At 40.7% G+C, this 13,720-nt stretch overlaps 2 protein-coding genes across 2 annotated transcripts; one reads left to right on the plus strand and one right to left on the minus strand.

Moving 5' to 3' along the window:
* Nucleotides 1–666: 666 nt before the first annotated feature.
* Nucleotides 667–9,739, plus strand: LOC129591344 (mannosyl-oligosaccharide alpha-1,2-mannosidase IA-like). The gene is made up of 8 exons (XM_055486973.1): nucleotides 667–1,692; nucleotides 1,758–1,976; nucleotides 7,124–7,204; nucleotides 7,658–7,752; nucleotides 7,811–7,934; nucleotides 8,271–8,694; nucleotides 8,811–8,983; nucleotides 9,197–9,739. Exons 1-8 carry the CDS (start codon nucleotides 1,207–1,209, stop codon nucleotides 9,428–9,430), a joined length of 1,836 nt encoding a protein of 611 aa, XP_055342948.1. The 5' UTR covers nucleotides 667–1,206; the 3' UTR covers nucleotides 9,431–9,739.
* LOC129591346 (dnaJ homolog shv-like) lies at nucleotides 9,731–12,476 on the minus strand. Its single transcript, XM_055486974.1, has 8 exons — nucleotides 11,983–12,476; nucleotides 11,723–11,879; nucleotides 11,546–11,637; nucleotides 11,074–11,200; nucleotides 10,870–11,012; nucleotides 10,458–10,710; nucleotides 10,077–10,236; nucleotides 9,731–10,013 (listed from the first exon to the last, which is right to left on the minus strand). Exons 1-8 carry the CDS (start codon nucleotides 12,051–12,053, stop codon nucleotides 9,946–9,948), a joined length of 1,071 nt encoding a protein of 356 aa, XP_055342949.1. The 5' UTR covers nucleotides 12,054–12,476; the 3' UTR covers nucleotides 9,731–9,945.
* Between the last annotated feature and the right edge of the window lie 1,244 nt (nucleotides 12,477–13,720).

The following is a 13,720-nucleotide window of genomic DNA, read 5'->3' on the forward strand; positions in this document are numbered from 1 at the left end:
TTCTGCGGCGCCAAAATTTTTGCTTTATTGTCAATTAAGTTTAAGTAAAAATGTTTTTGATCATTTTCGTGAAAGTGCGAACTATCGACGATCTTGTGCTGTACCAACCAATATGACAAAAAAAGGCTAACACACGTGAGTTATGAAATTCGCATAACTCGATCGAATTAATGAACCAAATAATTATTATTCAGTATGCAAGTATCTGTACGAGGGTAGTACTTAAGTAAGTATATAGTATAGATATAAATTCAAATAATAATAAAATTAATGATTTATAAAACATAATAAGAAATTAATGACGTAAAATGATTACAGTAATAATTTTGATTAATAATTGATAACCAGCTTAACACATATGCATAAAAATTAAATATTATCCCGGTAACCTTAAAATAAAAAAAATTATCCCGAATATGCAAGGCGGCAAGTGGCAAGAAAATGTTGAGAAAATATTTACGAAAAATACTGAACTTTACAGTGTTTATTAATTTTTTTGTTTATAAGAATATGACGTGCCATGAAAAGCAGTAAGGTTTTGTATTGGCCTATATTAGACGTACTTTTCACATAAATAAGCACGTTCTTTATGGCTTTAAGCCCAGTCGGCGACTGGTGCACGTGTCACGCCACTACGCTATGCTCTCCGACCCACCATGCACGCATTTTCGCCACTATCTGCATTCTGGTGTTCTTTTTTGATTATAATCTTTCGCAAATACGTAATTTTCATTGATGTTTTTCAGATTGCATGTTCGCTTATCTTGCGCAATGCATTAAAGTTTATCAAATTTATGAATCCTGGTTCTGTAATCTGTTGACTGTGACTCTGTGAGATGTGGTGACTTGAAATTGTTGTACATGCAAGTTACAGTTATATGTTTTAACTGAATTTTTTACAAAGTGGCTGAAAATCTGCTGGCGTTAAGTACGAGTACTTTAACTTGCATGAATGTAGCCTTTCGAGAGAGTTCATTATTATCATTTTGTATTTCTGTAATCACTTATCATCTGTGGCCTTTTGTGTATGCAGTATGCTTATCGTCCTTATTACGACATGCCGTAATGGTTTATCACTGGCCGAGTTGGTTGGTTGACATGTAGCCAGTAGCAGACGAAGGGCTAATTGATGACGGAGATGTGAAAGTCTTGATCCGTGCGCCCCTGTTTTTCCTCTGCCCCACGACGGAACGGGTTCGTTCCATCATGGGCCTGTTTGGAAGGAGCGCATCCGATTCCCTTCTGCCATTCTACCAGAATGGCAAAAGCAAGGGTCCCTCCGTTGGAGCCAGTGCGAGCTTCTTCGGTTCACGGCGCGGATCGCGACTGTGCGAGCGATGCCTTATTTTGATGTTTTTTACATTTTTTATCGCCATTTTTATCAGCACAATTCTGTACTTGCCCGATATCTCTACCAAAGTGCACTCCGTGGGAAAGGAGTTTCTCATTCCGGAACGGCCTGTGGAAAATGATATCGCTATGCAGATTAAGAAGCCTCGACATAACTTTGTGATACCTGCCGATTTTACGGGCGCGTCAGCGCCGAAGAAAACTCTCAGCCGCAACAAAATCCAGTCGGAACTGGATGGAAAATTGCACGATAAAGGGAAGGATGTGGAGCAGACGGATCAGGACGGCGAAAAGCGATCCGCCAACAATGAGACTGAAAAACGCAGGCAGCTGATAATTAAGGTAGATGCGATGATTGCTGTTGTTTGCGGAGAAGAGCGGGTGCATTTTATTATTCATTATTCTAGATGATGGTCCATGCATGGTCCAATTATGTTAAATATGCTTGGGGTGCCAATGAGCTCCGTCCCGTCACGAAACGCGGCCACAATCCGTCCATTTTCGGTAAAGCCAAATTCGGAGCGACGATTGTCGACGCGACGGACACGCTGTACATGATGGGACTACGGAAGGAGTACCAACAAGCCCGCGAGTGGATAGCGCAGAATCTTAACGTTTCCGCTAGTGTAAGTGGCTCTCTATTTTTATTAATTTTTTTGCGGCTTGTGATAAGTATACGATTTATTCATTTTTTCATTTTTTGCTGTGATGTTCGTCTTGCTGGTATTCTGTGTTTTGCATAGAAAGTTGTGAAGTGAAGTTTATTGTCCTTGCAACGGAGCGGTTGCCCCCTCTAGGCTTCAGACAGTAGAAAGAAAACAGAGTTTAGTAGGAACATTGAAAAAAAAATAACAATAAAACATGAAGGTCATTTTGACATTACGTAAAACAAGCAGGAAAAAAATACGCAGAGATCAAGCTTTAGCCATAATCACATGAACAGGCAGAAAGAAAGTCAGTGCTTTTGTTACGGTTGCGATAAGTTGTATTTACCTATGTGGAAAATGGGAGGGAGACGATCGCGCTGGGGTCGATGCGTAAAACCAAAACCCACATACTTTATAAAGTAGTTATTTATTAGTTTCCAAAAATTTTCAAAAATAAAAAAACCGTGGGGAAAAGGAAAGCACCGACACTTACGCACGTAATCGCCTTTTAGTTGCGTTGTTAACTATATCGCAACCGTTGAGATAAGAGCAGAAAAAGTAAAAGCCGTCAACACTAAACATCAGGTAATGCACGAACATTAAACACAAACATGAAGTAACTGCACTAAGCACATTCTTTCAGGATTTTCACTGATGGTAAATCGTTCAGTTCCACGGTATCCAGGGCATCGGAAAAAGTGTTCAACGTGACATATGCGACAGGTTGTAACGGAAGGTCATTCCAAACGGACACAAGTCTGCTGAGGTACGATTCATGGGATACTCGGACTGTTCTTCCACAAATTGTTGTTAAAGCCGGTGTGAGTGGACACGGATGTTTCATGAGACGTTCAGATGTTCTTGTGTTTCCTGCAACAGACTCAAGCACAGCAGCCGAAAATATGAGCGGAGATACGACTACGTCTCCCAACGGAATTACTCGAAACGCGAATTTATAAATATAAATCAGAGCTTTTTTCAAACGACGTGTGCTAAGATCGTCCCAATTGAGCTCTTTTAACCGATCAGCGTAATTCAAGACATCACTGCCCAAACGCAGGGTTTTAGTAAATCTCCTCTGACAACGTTCGATTGCTTTTCTCGACTGTTTTAATAACGGATGTGTGATGGAGCAACAATAATCGACAACTGAAAGGACGAGTGACTCGAAAAGCCGTATCCGGGCCCCGTAGTCCGTATACCGAAAAATATGATTAATGTACCTGATTCTACGGTTACATTTTTTTGCAATATTTTCACTGTTAACTTTAAAATTTAACTTTCGATCAAGAAAAACTCCAAGATGTTTAACGTGAGCACACTTCGGGACGAGAACGTTATTTATACTATACTGGTACGGAAAGAGTTTATCTTTCTTTTTCGAGAAATGGACATGGGCGGATTTGCTGGGATTAAGAGTCAGCTGCTTGGAGTTAAGCCATTCACTCAGATACGTCAAGTCTCCCTGCAACAAATGACCATCCGTACTGTTTGCAACGGGACGCAACAGCACAATGTCATCGGCAAAAATGAAAACCGCGCTTCTGTTTTTCAATGCACGGATAATAAAATTTAAGACGCATATGAACAGTAGTGGTCCCAACACTGAACCCTGAGGTACGCCACTGTACACCGGTACCTCGTTGGAAATTTCGTTTTCAACCACAACCCGCTGCAGACGATTTTTCAAGTAGTCGGAGATTAAGTGCACAATACGACTCGGCAAATTCATTTCGTTTAAGGCACTAATTATTGATTCGTGTGAAAGCTTATCAAAAGCCTTCGAACAGTCCAAAAATACGGCATCTACAGCAATACCACTGTTAATAAAATCGTTAACAGTTTTAACAAAAAGAAAAAGCTGTAGTTCGGTTGACCTTTTGTGCCGGTATGCAAATTGATGGTCGAGAAGAATCTGGTTTTTGTTTAAATGGTCACGAATTAGTTGGTCAAGACATCGTTCGAAAATTTTTGACACAGGGTTTAACATCGACACTGGCCTGTAACTGCCCGGTATTCTGCGGTCTGCGGCAAGCTTTGGCACTGGGGTGATGTAAGAATGTTTCCATCTGGCAGGAAACTGGCCTTCATTGACGGCGGCATTAAAAACCAATTTAAGCGGAGCTGTGATAGATGGCGCAGCGATTTTTAAAAGTTTATTTGTTACTTCAAATTTGCCGCTAGATGTTGAAAAAGAAATTTTTGCTAGCTGTTCAAAAATTAACAATTCTGAAATTTCCCAAGTTTCGTTGTTATTACAAATTAAGTTAATATCGGTGCCGCTGCAGTGCTCATTACACGGAGACTGGGATTCACGGTATAAAGAATTCAACATATTGGCCTTTTCCCTGTCTGTGATTGCTAACTTACCATCGCTACCGGTAAGCGGTGGCATGCCGACCCGGTCGTTTGTCGACTTCATATACCGCCAAAATTTCGATGGATTATTTCTGTAAGCTGTGGAAATATCCCGAAGTTTACACTTGCCCAGCTTTCTTATAAGGGTGGTACATTTCTTCGAAAGCCTTTTCCACTTCAATTTATTATCGTCTGACTTAATATTTTGTCGGTACAACCGAAAAGCGCGATCTCGAGAATTTATCATTTTTTTAATATTTTTGGGATATTTCATTGATTTTTTACGTATCTTCACTTCGGTGTATGAAAAAAAGAATTTAGCAATTTCAAGAAAAGTTTTTTCGAATTTATCCGCTCGTTGGTTAGCGCTAAGATTAGCAAACAAATTTATCCAATCAACTGCTTTTAGCGCCTCATTAAAATTATTAACATGGTTACTGTCAATTTTCCACCGCATTACTGTACGAAATTTTTTACGAAACTCTTTAACTTTCAAAAGAAATTCGAAGCCAATATGGTCATTGGTGGAAGAAGGCGGACTGATCGGTTCAGCGGGTTCAAAAAGCATATTTGCGGGTATAAAGCACAAATCAAGACAGTTTTTCTCTCTGGTGGGGAAGTCAATTATTTGCGTTAAACCAAATTCTTCGACCGCATTAAGCAACAGCCTGCTGGCTGGCTTAACAGCTGTTTTATTAATCCAGTCGATATCAGGCCGATTAAAATCACCCATGATTACACATCTTGCTAACAAATGGGGAGAGAAATTGGAACGCAGATGTTCAATTAGAGCAGGAACAGCGTGCATACATTTGTCTGGAGACGAATAGAAACCGATAAAAATTCGTTTGAGTGACCGAGATTCAACACACAAAGTTTCCAGTGCAGGAGACTCTAGTTCAGGCCTATGAGAAGCACGCAAAGAATTGCGTATAACAATGGCCACTCCGCCTCGACCATCAGCTCTTGCTTTTCGAAACACATTAAAATTATCTAGGTCAGCAAAACAGGAATCTGTCGTAAATGGTCTGTCGTGAGTTTCAGTAAGAATAGTCACATCGCTGTTTGAACAGAAGAATTTCACTTCATCCCTTTTGTTGTTAACGCTGTTCACATTACAGCACCGCACGCGGATGCTTTCCAAAAAAAGCGGATGTTTCTGCTGTTTCGCAGTTGCTGCATGATGACCAGTATCGCTGTTGCTCAAATTTTCATTATTTAAAGATGTTAATTTATTGGAACAATGAAAATCGTTATTTTCACCAAAAATCAATGAATTTAGCGGTAACGTTGCACGTTTTTTAGGGAGCTGTTATAAAACATTCGCGACTTATACATTTCTTGGTAAACAGTACAGTATTCATATGCAAAAGCCGCATGCGAATTACTTTTGTCATATTTACCGGCTGTTTTGCAATTTACGCACACGTATTTAAACAGAGGGTCTGTTTCGGTACAATCAGCAGAAAGGTGTTGTTTTCCGCAGTAACCACACACTGCTTCCTTTTTCTCACACCTTGAAGTTACGTGGTAAAATTCGCAGCATTTCTTACATTGCGGCACGTAAAAGTGATCGCTAACGGGGCATGAGTACCAACTCAACAGCACATTCTTTTTATTATTCAAAATATTTCGCGTTTCGGCATCAACATCAATGACAGCTGCATAGGTTAACGGGTTGGGACGATTGCTTGTAAGTTTTTTCACTACTTTGATTTCAGACTCAACACACAAATTTTTAGACTTCAGCTCGTTAATTAAACTATCTTCGGACATAGCAACTGGAACTCTGCGAATTATCATGCGATGTTTGCGGGCTTTCGGCTTTTCAACATGTACTCCAAGCGCTTCGCTATGCTTGTTAAATAGCTCTTCACCTCTTACTACATCATCTGTCGTTTCAAACTCAACAATGACTGACTTACCATAACCCGGGCGGACTTTCGTTACATTGGCACCCTGTGCTCCGGTCGGAATAGTGGTGGACAAGATGTTGCAAAAATCCGTCATTTCCTTTGCTGTTTTACGTGACTGAGTTGACGTAGGCTCATCTTTTGGTTTCAGCACCAGGATTTTCTTGTTGGATGCGCCATCTGGCACTGTTCTTTGGGAGGTCACAGCTGCATAGGTACTTCTTGAAGGGGTCGAGTGCGCATTCTGACGGTGAAGAGATTCGATTTCCAGCAGCGCGGTTTTGTGTAGTTGTTGTAAAGAATCAGTTAGCTCCAACACTGCTCGACCATCAGTGGTCAACGCTGTGTATTCCGCTAACTTTTTACATGTAAGGAAATCCGTAATGAACCGATTGATTTTGGCTACTGATTGGGAAAAATCAAGCACAGGAATTTCTGACGTCTTAATCGAACTTTTACTGTTTTCCCCCATGATGGGGAAAACGAAAGGTCAAGCCTAATCAGCACATATAACTCAATCCGGATACGTTATTCTTCGCTGGCAGAAAAGTTAGATCCGCACGCGAGACTGCTTAAGCGAGACTGCGAGATTCTTAAAAAGCATTTTCTGTTTTCCTCGCAATGCGATTATAAATCAGTTTCGATTTTGCGCATTTATGCAGTCTGCGATCCAAATTCAACGTGGTTGTGTACCTGCCATGTGGAACTGATTTAACAGCTGTAATGCGGAAATGTAGTACCATCCTGTACGCATCGGCTGCTATTTCATGCCGCTCTTTGTTATTTCTGCCCCGAAGCTATTCATTGCTCTCAAACCTACATATTGTATTAATTATCTTGTTGCATTTGCTTCAGGAAGGAGAAGTATCGGTATTCGAATTCAACATTCGGTATATCGGCGGATTGTTGTCATCGTATGCTTTGACTGGTGACAAGGTACTGTCTAATTGTTAAAGGCTGGGTTTTGTTTATGCCGCTGCTCCGTGGACAGTTGGTGAAAAGGCGGCAGACACTAAAGTCAGTTTTCTGCCAGGAATAACAATGCTTTTTAGTCCAGTCCAAGATTATTCTGTATCAGATTCCCAGATGAGTAACTTTTATCTCATAAAATCAAACCAAAAAAAGTATAAAATTTTCAAAATACCAAAAATAAATTCCAATAGCCTTAAAAGTCTCCCTAGCGGAGTTTGGCTCTGTTGGTTCGATAATAATAATAATAATCAGTTCGTCCCAGTTTTTCCTTGGACTGTGTTTTCTTAATCATTATTCACAATTATATTTACAGTTTATATATGCTCAGATTCCGTTAGCGAACAAAAATAATAATTTAGCTTGTTTCTGCCGTATTAAAGTATGCTTGACTAATTGCTACCATTTCTACACCTTTAGATGTTTCTGACCAAGGCAGATGAGATGGCAACAGCCGTACTGCCAGCTTTTGAAACACCTACAGGAATCCCTTATGCTATATTGGACTTGAAACGGTATGTGGATAGGTGGCTTTTTAGAATGGTCGAATTAATGTAATGATTTCTGTGTTAGAAAAACAATGAAAAATTACGGTTGGGCCAGCGGTGGAGCATCCATTCTTGCTGAATTTGGAAGTTTGCATTTGGAGTTTGAATACCTCGCTGAAATGACAGGAAAATCGATATATCTTGAAAAGGTACGTGCACTCAACACAACACGCATTGAAATGCTCGAATGGAGCGATTGCCACTCGTACGAATTAGCATATATTTTGCATTAATGTTTAGCGTGCACTGATTGTCGTTTGTGATGCGTATAAACTGAAATTGATCGATGAACATGCGGTTCTGGTGCGTCTGTAAATTAGATCGTCGCAGAGTAGATAAAAAATTGATAATCTTACAATGGAATATGATTTCGAATCGGTTATGCTGCAGCGACGCTGATTGATGCAGTTTGCGTGGTAACATTTGTTGTTAGCACAGTTAAGAATTTTAAGATGGTTCTCAGGTGCCGTTTTTGGATTTTTTAGGTTCAGCGCATTCGTAACCATTTACAGTCTATCGACAAGCCCAAAGGCTTGTACCCGAATTATCTAAATCCGCAGACCGGGAAGTGGGGCCAGATGCATGTATCGATGGGAGCGTTGGGTGACAGTTTCTATGAGTATCTCTTTAAGACTTGGATATGGAGCGGAAAAAATGATACGCAAGCCAAAGAAATGTATGATACAGCCATGGAGTTTGTGGTCAAACATCTTCTTCAAACATCGAAGAGTGGGCTGAAGTATTGGGGTGACTGGATGACCAACCGCATCGAACACAAAATGGATCATTTGGCTTGCTTTTCCGGTGGTCTTTTTGGTTTGTCTGCCAAGTATGCCAAGGATCCTGACCAGTATCTAACGCTGGGGAAGGAAATAACACGAACTTGTCACGAGACGTATACACGAACGCGTAAGAGAAAGAGTAAAATTACAGTCTAAGAAAAAGTAAAAAAAATTGTCTAAGAAACAGTAAAATTATATTAACGGACTCATTATTATCTGTCGTTAATAACTCCTTCTGTGCAGCGACTAAACTGGGCCCGGAATCGTTCCGGTTCTCGGACGCCGCTGAAGCTATGGCTACGCGAGCTAATGAGAAAACTTACTTGCTGAGACCGGAAACGTTTGAGTCATATTTTATTCTGTGGCGAGTTACCAAGGATCCCATGTATCGCGAGTGGGGCTGGGAAGCCGCTCAGGTGGGAAACCGTTAATTATAGTAACAAGATGTGTTGGGTGTATTTACGAGAGCGCTCGTTACGTTGTTGATTTAATTTCTGTGGTACACACATCTTGTGCGTGTTACGATGCCTGCTGAACGTTCTTACTGCTTTACCAGCTTTGTGTTTCGTCTTGTTCGCAACGTTTCCTTACTTCAGTATTTAAAAATCAGTGACCAAATCATTCTATAGGCTATCGAATCATATTGCCGTGCAGAATATGGTTACTCTGGTGTAAAAGATGTCTACCAGGAATCTCCGATACCGGATGATGTACAGCAAAGCTATTTCCTGGCGGAGACATTGAAATATTTATTTTTGTTGTTTTCCGATGATGATGCTTTGGATTTGGATAAATGGGTACTCAACACAGAGGCGCATCCGATTCCTGTGAAGCGCACGACGCGGTTTAAAAATCATCCATGAGTTTGGCATCCGGTTTGGACTGTTTATGGAAATGAATAAGTATTTGGCAGGGAAAGTTTACGTGATACATACTCTTTTCTTCGGTAATCTGAGTGTGAACAATTCATGCGCCGGTGGAGATGTTTTGCAGTAGGGTGAATCCCAAAGTTTACGATATATTTCAGAGGATTTACATGTGCTCTTGAAGTCGCTGGGTCTGTAAATTTTTTATAAAGTTTTAGAAGTCACTTGAACTGTTTCTGTCAGATGGGTGCTGCGTTGACAATAATGATGCAGGATGTCTGTTGACTGAATAAAGCCTTCAAATGATCTAACAATTTTTTTAATTCAATAAGGTCCAAAAAGAGCTGGATACGCCAGTCAAGTAAATCGAAAAACCATTTTATCACAAGGTTCCGAAACTCAAACAAAGTAGAACCATACATGCGCATTCAAAAACAACAAAAGAACAACAAAATAACTGCGTTTGGGGTTAAACGAAAAACCGTACTTCCACATTAAGTGATATACATGCTTTAAAATCCACGCAAACCATTATACACTTTTGGCTTTATTGACTCCTGCTTCAAAATCCTTTTCAGCACTACAAACAATCAAAAGAACGTTATCATTTCCGGTAGTCATCAGCAAAGCGCTGACGAATTACCTTCTTTATCCTCTGCAGAAAACTGTTCCTTAGGGAAATCCACATCAAACGTAATATAAAGGATACCAAACTGATTGTTGTTTTCATAATTTGGCATTCCTTCGCCTTTCTTCCTTATTCGTGCACCGGGCCAGGTTACGGTTTCTCGTGATACGGTAACCTATTTCATTTGGGCGTCATTTGGCAATAAACAATAATTAATATATGGAACCATTTATTTAATGGATCGTCAAATATCCTAAAACAACCGAATGCTTTGCTAAACCGTCGATCAGTTCCTTCTGCTGTTTTAACTCACAAGGCAGCACGCCACACTTGGTTGCGTCTGTGTTTATCGTAAGTTCACACTGCTTTGGAATACGCATTACCCATTTAACTCACAAAATGGCCGTCAAGGTGTTTTAGTTGCATTTCAAATCCATTCAAAGCATCCAGTAGAGAAATCGTAACGTTGCAATATAAATCATCTCCACGTCGCTCGAATACTGGATGGGGTTTCGTAACAATACGAATTTTGAGATCACCAGGTTCACCGTCAACATGTGGCTCGCCTTCGGCTACAAAAGTGTGCTCTTGTCCATCGTTCATTCCCGCTTCCACTTCAATTTCCAACAGGCGTTCCTCAGTCACGAATCTGAACGACAGAAACATACCTTAAAGGTAAGAAACACACTTCTTCCGTACAATCCCTTTCGGCTACCACGTCAAAACCAGACACTCTTAAACTTCAGAACGCCCAACTAAATGAACCTTACTGCAAACGCTATGACAATTTTTGGATTTAGAAACTTACTGGACGTTGGGGCACTGATCACAGACAGTATTTTGTGTCATCTGGAAGCGACCGGGACCCATTTGATGTGTCACCATTTCCTGTCGACAATTACACTTTCTTGTTCCAGCAGCCGGTTTCGCCACGGGTTTATTGCGAACCACCTTCAAGCATCCAAGTTTAGACAGTTATACGGCTCCCCAGTACGACATATAACTAACACACTTCTACAAAATTCCCAGAATACAATTCCTCCAGCGTCACTTCCAGTTCCAACAGCACGTCCGCCCCGCGCGGTATGTCAGGCTGCTGACGACCGCCGCCTCCGAAAAAATCGAAACCACCGAAGAAACTAAACCAAGAAATAAAAAAATGTAACCCCATGTGAATGCAATCACGGACATTAAGAATCTTCAAAAAAAGACCGAAAACCAACCAGTATGCAATAAAAAAACATCTATTTAAATGTGTAATAAAATCGAAAACTGACATAAATGTCAAGTTAATTCCACACTGATTTTAAAAACAGAAAAGCGGTAACTTACTGGTTAAATTTTGATTTATTACCAAGCTGCTTCGCTAATTTTTATTTACAGTATGCGTTTGTGTTAACGTTAGATATTTATTATAAATTTACTGTGTTAAATTACTGTACTTGTGAGATTGTTTAAGTAATTAAGTGGCGCAACTCCCATACCTCGCGAAAGGATCGCCGTGCATGCTGTCTTGCTTCAAACCTTCTTCTCCAAATCGGTCGTATTTCTCGCGTTTCTCGGCATCTGATAAAACCTAATAACGTCGAAAAAATGAATCGAAATATCGCTACGCAGCATGGCTGCGCAGTTCGGCACAACGGGAGAAATCAATGGCATACTTCATACGCGGATCCCAGATCTTGGAATCTTGCATTTGCATTCGGATCATCTTTATTCTTATCGGGATGAAGATCCTTGGCTAGCTTTCGGTAAGCTTTCTTGATCTGGTTGGTATTCGCATTTTTCGGAACTCCCAAAATTTTATAAAAATCGCGTCTACAAAACAATATTTTCAAATCACGAGTGAGAATTGATATCAACAGCTCGTACTAATGATTCACACTTTAAGGCACAGTCACTGTTCACAGCAAATACATACCCGCACTGGACTTCTAGTATGCTTTGGATAAGAAGGATTATGGTGGATATTATGCAGCCAGAGATCTGCATTGCCAATCACAGAACGGTTTAATCAGCCTTCGGAAAATCTTGAGAGGATCGTGCTCGGCATGCAGCAAAGGCTTTCACAAAGCCCAGCAGAGGTGCAGAGGTCTCGAATCAGTGTTCTAGTTGTGCTTCGGAAGTCAGATACTCCACGGTCCGAAAAATAAAGAATTGAGATTTCCCAGCACTGGTCAGTCGGGATCTGCTCAGTGTGTTTAGTGAAAGAAGCAGTGCAAACCAGATAATTATTTTCGCTTAAAATCTGTAGAACGTAACAGTTTCTTGAAACTCGACACCGACGGCATACACAAATCAGACTGTCTTAACTCGGAACAAGAATCTCACACTGACAATGAGGAGACGCAGAGTCAATGCTCAGAGAACAATAATTAAAAAAGTGAGCCGATGAGCGGCATTATCTTTTCTGACAAATCTTAATTTTCATAACAAAAAACTTCTATTAAATTTAAATTAAAATGATTCAACTCTTTCTGATCTTTTACAGCTTTACTAGTGATTTTTAAATTTTTTGCTTTCCTGCCACATATATATGCAGCCTTACGTGCTACCGGATACGATGTAAACGTGGGACATGCTTGCGAAACGTACACTTGGCCGCCTGTGATTGGATACGCTAGTGACAAACTGAGTTGCTCCTTACTCCACACGAAAATCGTTACACCTAGCGCGAGCGCCAACAATTGTTACTGGTTACAAACTCGGGTCCTTCATTTCGTATTATTTTTAACAATCCGCCAATTGTTGCGGGTTTGCCCTTCTCGTCTGCTTACATATCCTTAATTCCTTATGAAAATAATTAAAACGATGCTAAACCAGTTATTTTGCACCGCTGGTGTTCATACAGAGCGGAGCAAATTGAGTCTACAAAGAAGTATACTTCGTACTTCTGTTATTCTGTTACCTTGTACTGTATGTTTATTGAATCTACGAAGAAATCTTCCTGGGCGACCGGCCGGGTAATACGGTCACTACTCGTATCTTCCCCTTGCTGTCCAAACTCTGGGAGAATTCGAAGGACCAGCTTATTAATGGCCTTGATCGTATCATTTACAAGAAGTACGACGAAACCAGATCTAAAAGCCTTCTCGGAGCCTAAATTAATACAACTGTATAATACTGCGAAGCGCCTTGGTTTCGCACTGTTTACGACACCACGACTGGGGCCAGATAAAGGCAGTGGCGCAGATCATTTTGGTTATATAAAATATGTAAGGTCACTCTTCAATAGTCAACCTTGTAATCCAGAGCGTGTTCTTCTGTAACCTTTATTCGTTTACAGCTCGCAACACACTGGCTTTTGCCGTAAAACATAAATCTCTTTTATACTCTTTTTATGACAGTTATCATCCACAGGATCTGTGGGAATATACTAGCGCCCATCAGATATCGGGCTAAGAACAGCGAACGTTCAGCTAACGTGCATGACACAGCATGCCCACAGACAATAGACTTTAAACTATCGGACATAGTTTATATAAACATAAATTATCCACGCGTCTGTGGCGTGACACTGCCCTCCGCCTGGTGTTTTGGTCCTCCAAAACGGAAGCCTATGAAAGGGGGGCAGTCGGAATGGTCCGGAAGTGTCCAGGCAGGTCGGCTGACGGAATATCCGGGTAAACCCGAGGAGTAGTTACTACGGCCAGGGGAAT

Source organism: Paramacrobiotus metropolitanus, unplaced genomic scaffold (genome assembly GCF_019649055.1).
Source record: "Paramacrobiotus metropolitanus isolate TYO unplaced genomic scaffold, Prichtersi_v1.0 Parri_scaffold0000045, whole genome shotgun sequence".
Classification (NCBI taxonomy): Eukaryota; Metazoa; Tardigrada; class Eutardigrada; order Parachela; family Macrobiotidae; genus Paramacrobiotus; species Paramacrobiotus metropolitanus.

What these genes read in the sequence shown, in the direction of transcription:
- LOC129591344 (XM_055486973.1), top strand. Translation starts at nt 1,207, where the DNA reads ATGGGCCTGTTTGGAAGGAGCGCATCCGATTCCCTTCTGCCATTCTAC. An exon ending in CGAGACGTATACACGAACGC is followed by an intron (nt 8,695 to 8,810) that starts GTAAGAGAAAGA and finishes CCTTCTGTGCAG; the next exon opens with CGACTAAACTGGGCCCGGAA. An exon ending in GGGGCTGGGAAGCCGCTCAG is followed by an intron (nt 8,984 to 9,196) that starts GTGGGAAACCGT and finishes ATCATTCTATAG; the next exon opens with GCTATCGAATCATATTGCCG.
- LOC129591346 (XM_055486974.1), bottom strand. Translation starts at nt 12,053, where the DNA reads ATGCAGATCTCTGGCTGCATAATATCCACCATAATCCTTCTTATCCAA. An exon ending in ATACTAGAAGTCCAGTGCGG is followed by an intron (nt 11,880 to 11,982) that starts GTATGTATTTGC and finishes ATTGTTTTGTAG; the next exon opens with ACGCGATTTTTATAAAATTT. An exon ending in ATTCTGGGAATTTTGTAGAA is followed by an intron (nt 11,013 to 11,073) that starts GTGTGTTAGTTA and finishes GGATGCTTGAAG; the next exon opens with GTGGTTCGCAATAAACCCGT.